This window comes from Coregonus clupeaformis, unplaced genomic scaffold (genome assembly GCF_020615455.1).
Source record: "Coregonus clupeaformis isolate EN_2021a unplaced genomic scaffold, ASM2061545v1 scaf0024, whole genome shotgun sequence".
NCBI lineage: Eukaryota > Metazoa > Chordata > Actinopteri > Salmoniformes > Salmonidae > Coregonus > Coregonus clupeaformis.
In genome coordinates this window covers 682,710-693,643 of record NW_025533479.1, presented here as the reverse complement: position 1 = coordinate 693,643, position 10,934 = coordinate 682,710, and the positions used below count along the sequence as shown (strand labels likewise).

Here is a 10,934-nt window from a genome sequence, read left to right as displayed (position 1 = left end):
TGCCTTGTTTGACATCATCTAGTCAAACGTATGCTGCTCCTTTATTGTTGCAAGGTGGGTAGGAAGACTTTTATGTCAAACATAGTTTTTATTTATCATGTGTGAAAAACACACACAGAGCATAAAGGATGCCAGTGTGGTGTGTCTTACTATCTTTTAATAAATACTAATTATTTGGTTATTCAGAGTTTGTGACTATTTACCCATGCAACAGAACAATGCAGTTCCCTGTATATGGAATACATACGCATGACTGTAAGTCGCTTTGGATAAAAGCGTCTGCTAAATGGCATATTATATTATTATTATTATTATATACTGGACTGTAGAGTAAAAAGTTTACTACCTGTCTGAGCTAAAGTTAGGTGGAAAAGACTCCGTAGGGGACTGTGTCTACAGACTGTTGCTGGCTTTTTACTCCGCCCCCTCCATAGCACCCAATGCAATACACTGTATTGGACTGTCTACTACCTGTCTCAGCTAAATTGGGATGGAAAAGACTCTGTATGGTGAGTTTTGAACCGAAAGCTAAGTCATAGGAAGTTGGATGGTTCAAATATAGCACTGTGTCATCGGACGCATATATTTCCTTTCCAAAATACCTTATAATGTAGAAGACAAATACGCTGACCAAAAATATTGTGGACACCTGCTCGTCGAACATCTAATTCCAAAATCATGGGCATTAATATGGAGTTGGTCCCCCCTTTGCTGCTATAACAGCCTCCACTCTTCTGGGAAGGCTTTCCACTAGATGTTGAAACATTGCTGCGGGGACTTGCTTCCATTCAGTCACAAGAGCATTAGTGAGGTTGGGCGCTGATGTTGGGCAATTAGGCCTGGCTCGCAGTTGGCATTCCAATTCTTCTCAAAGGTGTTTGATGGGGTTGAGGTCAGGGCTCAGTGCAGGCCAGTCAAGTTCTTCCACACCGATCTCGACAAACCATTTCTGTATGAACCTCGCTTTGTGCACGGGGCCATTGTCATGCTGAAACAGGAAAGGGCCTTCCCCAAACTGTTGCCACAAAGTTGGAGGCACAGAATCGTCTTGAATGTCATTGTATGCTGTAGCGTTAAGATTTTCCTTTGCTTAGCCCGAACCATGAAAAACAGCCCGGACCATTATTCCTCCTCCACCAAACTTTACAGTTGGCACTATGCATTGGGGCAGGTAGTGTTCTCATGGCATCCGCCGAACCCAGATTCATCCGTCGGACTGCCAGATGGTGAAGCATGATTCATCACTCCAGAGAACGTGTTTCCACTGCTCCAGAGTCCAATGGCAGCGAGCTTTACACCACTCCAGTCGACGCTTGGCATTGCGCATGGTGATCTTAGGCCTGACGAACAGTTATTGTGCTGACGTTGCAGTGGCAGTTTGAAACTCAGTAGTGAGTGTTGCAACCGAGGACAGATGATTTTTACGTGCTACACGCGTCAGCACTCGGCGATCCCGTTCTGTGAGCCACTTCGCGGCTGAGCCGTTGTTGCTCCTAGACGTTTCCACTGTTGGAAAGGTGGCATCCTATGACGGTGCCACGTTGAAAGTCATTGAGCTCTTCAGTAAGGCATGATTGCATGGCTGTGTGCTCAATTTTTATACACCTGTCCGCAACAGGTGTGGCTGAAATAGCCGAATCCACTAATTTGAAGGGGTGTCCACATACTTTTGTAGATATAGTGTATCTTACAATCTTCCTTTTGGTGGACACTTTGGAAAAAATACAACACATACAATATGTTTATTCAAAAAGTCAAGAGAGATGCAAGTAAATTTGGTCCAAAAAGCATACTTTATTCATAACAAATATCACAACGAAGTAAATTAATCAAATTGATCATCAACAGTTACACAGAAGTTTGAAATTAGTTTATTTTTGTCACATGCACAAGTAAAGTGAAATGCTTACTTGCTAGCTCTTTCCCAACAATGCAGTATTCAATATCAAATAGTATAAAGTCGTTTTTTTTAAACCTGAGAAATAAGAAATATGAAAAACATAAGAAATGAAGCTATATACAGGGTCCGTGCCAGGACCAAATGTACAATGTGCAGGGATACTGGAGTGGTTAAGGTAGATAGGCAGGGGGTAAGGAGACAGTGAATGGTAGCAGGATCCATCATAATAATAATAATGGTGTGTGTGTGTGTGTGTCAGTGTAGGCTTGTGTGCGTGTGTCGGTAGAGACCCGTGAGTGGCATATAGTCAGTACCGATACAGTGCATTCGGAAAGTATTCAGACCCCTTGACTTTTTCCACATTTTATTACGTTACAGCCTTATTCTAAAATGGATTAAATAATTATTTTCCTCATCAATCTACACACAATACCCCATAATGACAAAGCAAAAACAGGTTTTTAGAAGTGTTTGCAAATTAATAAAAAATAATAAATGGGGGGGGAAAAGGGCAGCATCTATTGTCAGGTTTTCAAGAGACTGACCCAGAAAGACAGCTGTAATTGCTGCCAAAGGTGATTCTAACATATATTGACTTTTGGGTGTGAATACTTATGTAAATGTTTATTTATGTATTTCATTTTCAATAAATGTGAAAACATTTCTAAAAACATGTTATCGTTTTGTCATTATGGGGTATTGAGTGTAAATGGGTGAGAAAAAAGATACATTTGATCAATTTTGAATTCAGGCTATAAAACAACAAAATGTGGAAAAAGTAAAGATGTGAATACTTTCTGAAGCCATAATCTATTTGCTACATCAGGATGAAAATCAGAAGCAGGTTCGTTATCCTCAAAAGTGTATATAATTTGCATATTAATTTGGCAGTCTGAGGGTCTTTCTTCTCTGTGAAGTTGACATATACAGTGATTTGCATTGGGGGCATTTATTTTACCTTGGAACATGTTTTAAAACCCAAATGTAATGCATATGTCACTTAAATATGAACAGATATGAATCAATGTTAATGTTTAGACAATATTTCATATATCATGAATAAATACTAGTTATTGACACTTTTCTACTATTTTATTTAGAACGTTTTCGAAATTCCGTGACCCGGAAGTACTTTTGTAGTGTTGCTGATGAAATGTGAGGTTACAGGCTGAGTAGAATAATAAATGTCGACTTTCTTTCTTCTCAAAATGTCTCCACTACAGTTTCTGAACGTGTATGTTACTGAAAGACTAACGGCGGCTGCTGCAGAGATATCAGAAGCCATAGAGAGAGCAGTAGCAGAGTTGCATGAAGAAATCTCCGGTTCTAAGGAGGAGAATATTCGTCTACGAAGACTGTTGGATTTGGTTTTCACCCCAGAGATAAAGTTGCACAGAGCAGGTTTGTATTGACTAGCTACTGTATTAGCTAAACTTACATAGATCAAAACTGATAGCAAGTAAATGTAGGTAAATATACAATTACAGAGCTGCAATTGTAATATTGGGTGCGTTCGTAAGTTACCTCCAGTGTGTCAGTGCGCTCTGGGTCGTTCGTAAATTCAGAACGTTATCAGATTGTTTTTAAATTCGGAGCTTTCAGAGCGCACATTTACCTCACACCGGCAGTCAATCGCCTAAGCTAACTGGCTAAAGTTGGCTAGCTTGCTAGCCACTTCCAGACGCAAATGAGAGAACACCTCACTCTGACAATTTTACTCGCCCTAGCAGAGTTGGTTAGGCTGTTTTCATGTTATGTAACGTTAGAGCGTTAGTGACTAGCGGTTAAAGAATGAGAACAGTTTGCGGCTGTGCAACCATGTACTCGCTCCGGGGTACCAATAATTTTGTCCATGTCTTTAATTTTTTAATTAAAATTGTAAACTAAGGTTTACAAAATAGAAATAGGTTCTGCAATGTTTTAAATCCAATAACAAGGTGTGGTGACCAAAAGTTATTTCCAATTTCAATTTATTTGAGAAGAAATCGGAAATTATTTGTGCAAGGGTGCCAATATAGTTGGCCGCAACTGTAGACCATGGAATGACTCAAAGTAATGGAATCGAGTTCTAGTAATGACAAGGGCAACTATAGCAGTAGCTATTCTAATCAATAAAATGGAAATGACCGCTAGCTAGCTTTAACGTTTCATATCTCTATGGTTTAGGGCCCAGTGAAGATAACTTTGTAATCAGTTTTAGATTGGAAAGTTACCAATTATTTATACTATCTATTTTTCCTTTATCAGATCCCCAGCAGCTCACTCTCCCCATATCTGAAGAGGATGTTCCCCCTGAGCAGCAGCACTGTGAGCAGGAGTGGAGCCCCAGTCTGAGGCAGGAGGACCCAGAGCCCACACAGATTAAAGAGGAACAGGAGGACCTCAGGACCAGTCAGGAGGAAGAGCAGCTTCAAGGACTGGGGGAGGCTGATATCATAGAGTTCATATTTCCTCCTGCCTGTGTGAAAAATGATTGTGATCAGGAGGACCCATCCCAGGCCTCACATCTTCACCAAACCCAAACTGTGGAGGACAGAGAGAGGGACTCTCTACCCACCAACACAACTGAAGAGATTAAAACAGAACCTGATGGAGAGGACTACAGAGTACCAGAATCAACCGTTGAATCTCAGCCCCCCTCTGCAGTAAATCCAGACTGTTCTGCAGCTCAGAGTGAAAACAGGGAAAGTGATGAGGTAAAGAGTGGAGGACTACTGTCAGGGTCTAAGACACTCAAATCAAAGAGAAAACAGACAAAGAAAGGAGAAAGCCCTCATACCAGTGCTGGAGGCAGGACGGACACAGACAAAATGATAGATCACCTGCAAACTCACACTGAAGAAAAACATTATTGTCATGTTTGTAGCAAATGTTTCTCTAAGAGTGGTGTTCTCAAAAGACATATGATGAGTCACACAGGAGAGAAATCATACGGGTGCAAAGAATGTAGGAAATGCTTCACAAAGAAAGTAAATCTTACATATCATATGAGAATTCATACAGGAGAGAAACCATATCGGTGTCAAGAATGTGGGAAGTGCTTCAGCCGTAGTAAAACCCTGTCCAATCATATGATGGTCCACAGAGGGGTAAAACCATATCAGTGTAAAGAATGTGGAAAATGCTTTACTGAAAGTGTAGCCTTAAGCAGGCATATGAGAGTTCACACAGGGGAGAAACCATATTGGTGCAAAGAATGTGGAAAATGCTTCACTCTGAGTGGGACCTTGAGCAGGCATATGAAGATTCACAGAGGGGAGAAACCCCATTGTTGCATCTATTGTGGCAGATGTTTCAATGATCATGGAAATTGTCAAAGACACATAAGGACTGTTCACAAGAGTGAGAACGCATGACAATGGCCTTTACCCTGCAGATAGAAATACAGGGCCTATTGCAACCATCGATGGCCACTGTATTATCGGCAGATTATCTCTTGCCCTACATCTATACGTGCTAAAAATCACCCGAACTGCAAATCTCAGATACAACCGTTATTGTTTACCGTATTACCGCTCCCTAAAGCTGATGTCGCTGTTAACTTTTAGTCATGCTTTCTCCCAAAATTTTAACAAAAAAAAAAACATGTAACTATTTAACAATCATTCCGTAGAGCTGAAATCAAGTATTTCCTCATTTACAAATCTACTGTGGAAATCTACCCTACATATTTTATGAATGGAAAATGTATGTTGATGTACCACTGTTTCATTTCTAATTTATGTAATCCATTAACACAATATGGTCATATCTTATCAAGGGGGCAATGAAAATATCTGAGCTTTCTACATCTAAAATGTGTAACTAAATCAAGTTAATTGTGATTGAGTTCATGTTTTAATTAAATTGTAGTCTCAAGTTATTTAAAATGACACATTATATTCTTATTATGGTGACATTTAAGGTTAAATGTTTGTAGGAAATATAATCCCATATTCTTACAATAAGTATTTTAGATTAATTACCAGCCTTGCAATTTTCAATGTTTCTGATAGGTCGATATTTCATTGGGGGCGGGAGTAGAGAACCTAGACGCTGCTGTCCAGGCTGTGTTCAGTACCAAAAAAAACATAGTGGAATGTTCAATTAAACGGAAACGGTGCTGAACGACCAGTTGAAAAACAGGGAGGTGATGGGTTGTGTGTTCAAAATGCACCACTGCCCTTTAATGCTGTGTTCATAACCAAGTGGGAAGGTGGTATTTACCACATACGACTGGGAAAATGTCAGTTGAACGGCCCTCCAATTGGTAATTACTAGTGGGAAACTCGTCTATCATCCCGTGCTCTGAGTTTCCCACTTGCACCTCTGACAAAAAATACAGCAAGCATGGTGGCATCTTCAGCAGTTGTTTATGGTAAGAACACAATACAAATTGTTGATCCAAAATGGATTCTGTTCATCTTCCTTTTCATTTAGAAAGCAGCACTGGATGAACTTTGTAAAACAATCACCTTCTAATGACCTCCATGTATTTCCCAGTTCAAAACGTGAAAGCACCACCCAACTCGTATTTACGACTACACAACTGGTAATTACCACCTTCCCACTTGGTTGTGAACGCAGCATTAATACGTCACTCATTGCTTCAAGCCACACTTACCAAACGGCGCAAACATACCTCAAAGTCTGTTCAAGAATGTACACGAACGTTTTGGGAAAACGTGTCGTTCAGTACAAACCGTTCCGCAACGTAGCAATTGTTCAATCGAACTGAACGCACCCTTGGTATCCAACTCGTTTGACACAGTAACAACGGGAGATCAACTGATCTGCTGGTTAATTCTCTCTGGTTTTTGGTTGCAAGTTTGTACTAACTCGCAGGTGCAGGTAATCTCCCGTTAGTAGCGTTTTAAGAAATCCAGAGCTAATGCTCATCTGCCCGTTGGTTGCAATTGGTCAATAATGTTTAGCGCTGACATGATCCTTTGCTCTAGTCTATGGTTGAGGTCCTGCCCTACTAGATGTGCAGACGTTGCATTGCATCAACCAATGGTTGCATGCCATGCCATGGACTGTGCAGCCGGGTATCAGATTGCTATTTCATATGATGTGGTTAGAACAGGAGGTTCCTGAGGGGAGAACAGCTCATAATAATGTCTGGAACGGAGCAAATGGAATGGCTTCAAACACCTGGAAACCATGTGTTTGATGTATTTGATACCATTCCACTGATTCCACTCCAGTCATTACCACGAGCCCGTCCTCCCCAATTAAAGTGCCACCAGCCTCCTGTGGTGGTTAGCTGATATGTTCAATTACTATCCATGCGTTGTAATATCTGGCTTCTGCAACGTAGTTGGGCAGGAACTCCACCTACATGTAACATGACAGATAAACATGTATTTTCTATACAATACATTTCTTCTTTACGAGCACAGCATGTGGGACTTTTCTACAGTTTACCTGTGGTCACATATTTTCATCACATCTTCTACAACCCTACTCTGGATATGCGAGTGCATTTCTGTTTAGGATTACATGTTCTGTTTCTTTTCTTGCTAAATAGAGAGTTTTATCTCAGTGAGAATAACCTGTATAAATAAAGGTTGAATGAAAAAAAGCAACCAGAGTTGTTGCTGAAATGTCCTTTGTGTCAATCAGCCAGTCAAGTCTCTCAACCAAGTTCTTTCTGCTTCCACTTGTTTCATCTTGGGAATATGTTGGTTATTCTGCATTGCTGCTTACCTCTTTTTTTCTACAAAACGTAGAAATGCTCTGTTTTCACATATGTAGACACTGTTATTGTGCTGGAGATAATGAGTATGAGGTTGAAAAGTGGTGGAGTTGCCCTTTAAGATCTAAATGGATGTTTTATTTGTTCTTTATGATTTTGGCTGTTTCACATGAGCGTTTCTACCTGATTATTCATCACCATGTGTTTAAATATTTGGTGTTCTAGAGGTTGGACACAAGGTATAGTATTAGAAAGAAGCATATCAATGTGAGAATCTCAATTGCGTTTCCTTGACTCCTCGTGTCCTATTTCCTCGCCTCCTTCTCAAAAACCCATTGGATGAGAAAGTCAGAGGTCCCTTCCCTCTTACCTTCTCCTCCAATAGGTTTTGAGAAGGAGGCAAGAAGAGAGGACGCAAGGAGTCAAGGAAACGCAATTGAGATTCTTCCTTTGAGTTTCGACTTGCTATAATGATGCTGGTTTGGCACATTATTCCCAGCTGTTACTGTTTCACAAAAGTTGATCAAATCATATAAATATATATGTATATGATGCCATGTATGGACGGTATATGAATAGAGAAGGTGTGTACAGCAGTAGTTATATAGGATGAGCCTTGACTAGAATACAGTATATACATATGAAGTGAGTAAAACAGTATGTAAATATTAAAGTGACCCGTGTTCAATGACTATGTACATAGGGCAGCAGTCTCTAAGGGGAAGGGTACTGAGCGGAGACCGGCAAGTGGTGACTATTTAACAGTCTGATGGCCTGGAGATAGAAGCTGTTTTTCAGTCTCTAGGTCCCAGCTTTGACATACCGTCGCCGGCTTCTACACTGAACAAAAATATAAACGCAAAGTGTAAAGTGCTGGTCCCATGTTTCATGAGTAACTTTCTATTAAGGTATCCATACTTTTACTCAAGTATGACAATTGGGTACCTTTTCCACCACTGCTGATTAAACAGCATGATCATTACACAGGTGCACCTTGTAATGGTGTAACAGTGTTGCTTCCGTCCCTCTCCTCACCCCTACCTGGGCTTGAACCAGGGACCCTCTGCACACATCGACAATAGTCACCCTCGAAGCACCGTTACCCGTCGCTCCACAAAAGCCGCAGCCCTTGCAGAGCAAGGGAAACAACTACTTCAAGGTCTCAGAGTGAGTGACGTCACCGATTGAAATGCTACTAGCGCGCACCGCTAACTAGCTAGCCATTTCACACCGGTTACACTGGGGACAATAGAAGGCCATTCTAAAATGTACAGTTTTGTCACAACACAATGACACAGATGTCTCAAGTTTAGAGGGAGCGTACAATTGGCATGCTGACTGCAGGAATGTCCACCAGAGAAGTTGCCTGAGAATTGAATGTTCAACATTGTTTTAGAGAATTTGGCAGTATGTCCAGCCGGCCTCACAACTGCAGACCACGTGTAACTACGCCAGCCCAGGACCTCCACATCTGGCTTCTTCACCTGCTGGATTTTCTGAGACCAGCCTCCCGGACAGCTGATGAAACTGAGGAGTAGCTCCGGAGCTCTGCGCCTATTGGTTTACTCCGTTGCCTAGGCAGCGAACAGCCTGAGATAAAATTATGCACACACCTGCAGCCAATAGGAGTACAGGTGTCCCTATAAGAGGGGACGCTTCCCCTCAATCAGCCTCCCGTTATCTTCAGCGACTGGATTGGACTGAGGAAGCCGATAGAAGACAAGACTCAGGACAAAGAAAACGTAGTCGATTTTCCAGGTCATCGACGTCGTCCGAGAATGAGCACACCAGGAGATTTTTCACCCCCAAAAGCTATTTTCAGTATGGCGGCTGTCGACTCCCACGACTTATGTTTAGTGTGTTTCATGGACCCCCACTATGTGCCAGCTGCGCCCTCCCTCCTTTTTTTTCTCGCTCAGAGCAGATCTGAACTATTGGAGAGATCCGCGCGTTCTCACGCACGGTGTCCGGATAGGCAGTGTCCTCCTACATTCCAGTTTTACAGATGCCTCTCTGACTGGATGGGGAGGGACATGTCAGACCCAAGCGATAGGAGGTGTGTGGCCTCTCTCGAGTCGTCACATCAACCTATTGGAGTTGTAAACGGTTCTACTGGTTCTGACCCACTTCGCGTCTACCCTTCGGGGTCGCGATGTGCTGGTCTGGTCAGACGACCGAAGCACAGTAGCCTACATCAATCGCCAGGGAGGAGTCAGGTCTCCTGCACTCCACCAGTTGGCGGAGGAATTGTGGCTGTGGGCTCACGTGCATCTTCGCTCATTGAGAGCAGCACACATTCCAGGCTACGTGAACATAGGGGCAGACCTCATGTCTCAAGGGGGTTGTTCTCCACATTTCCAAATAAATCATATTGGTGGCTCCCGATCGCCCAGGGGCTCCATGGTTCGCGGAGATGATTCAGATGTTGATTGCGCCACCTTGGCCAATTCCACATCAACAGGAAGCGCTGTCTCAGGCGCGATAGGGGCAGTTGCCCATAATCGGCCAACCACTGATGGTTTGGCTCCTGAGAGGGACAGGCTACAGCGCCGTGGGTTATCTGATTCAGTAATCAGAACCATACAGGGTTCACGTGCCGGTTCCACTTCCAGGGTTTATGCCAGTAAATGGAACGTGTTTTCACAGTGGTGTGTGACAGAGAATGTGGACCCCATGTGCTGTCGGGTTGAGAGTGTACTCTCGTTCCTACAGTTTTTATTTGATAAGCAGCGATCGCCCGCCACCATTAAGGTGTTTGCAGCGGCGATTTCAGCTTGTCGTGAGGGGTTTGGCAGGGACACTATCTTCAGCCACCCTCTAGTGAAACGTTTCCTATTAGGAACGCGGCGGCTTAGGTCTTTGAAGACGGCACTGTTGCTCGCTTTGACCACTGCTAAGCGTGTCAGTGATTTGTGCGCTCTGTCGACGAGACCCGACTGCCTCGCCATTAATGGCGATCTGAGCAGAGCGGTGTTGCGTCCTAACCCGGCTTTTATGCCTACGGTTATTAAGAGCTCATACAGATTGTAGAGCTGTGGTCCTTTTATCCCTCTCCTCATGGAGAGGAGAGGCTCCATCGCCTGTGCCCAGTGCGTGCCTTTAGCGTGTTACGTGGAACACACGGCGGCGATTAGGTCATCGCCTCAGCTGTTTGTGTGTCAAGGTGCGGCTGCACTAGGTAGACCACTTTCTAAACAGCGTCTGTCTCATTGGCTTTGTGAAGGCATTGAGACGGCGTATGAGGCAGCGGGGCGACCATTGCCTCATTGTGTAAGAAACCACTCCACTCGTGGAGTAGCGGCTTCTACTGCCCTTTTCAGAATAACTGGGGTAGAGGATATTTGTGCAGCAGCGTCG

At 43.0% G+C, this 10,934-nt stretch overlaps 1 protein-coding gene across 1 annotated transcript; it reads left to right on the top strand.

Annotated features, from left to right (window-relative positions):
- The first annotated feature begins 3,037 nt into the window (after positions 1-3,037).
- LOC121536456 (zinc finger protein 660-like) lies at positions 3,038-7,017 on the top strand. The gene is made up of 2 exons (XM_041843742.2): positions 3,038-3,301; positions 4,148-7,017. Exons 1-2 carry the CDS (start codon positions 3,085-3,087, stop codon positions 5,254-5,256), a joined length of 1,326 nt encoding a protein of 441 aa, XP_041699676.2. The 5' UTR covers positions 3,038-3,084; the 3' UTR covers positions 5,257-7,017.
- The last annotated feature ends 3,917 nt before the right edge of the window (positions 7,018-10,934 follow it).

What these genes read in the sequence shown, in the direction of transcription:
- LOC121536456 (XM_041843742.2), top strand. Translation starts at nt 3,085, where the DNA reads ATGTCGACTTTCTTTCTTCTCAAAATGTCTCCACTACAGTTTCTGAAC. An exon ending in GATAAAGTTGCACAGAGCAG is followed by an intron (nt 3,302 to 4,147) that starts GTTTGTATTGAC and finishes TTCCTTTATCAG; the next exon opens with ATCCCCAGCAGCTCACTCTC.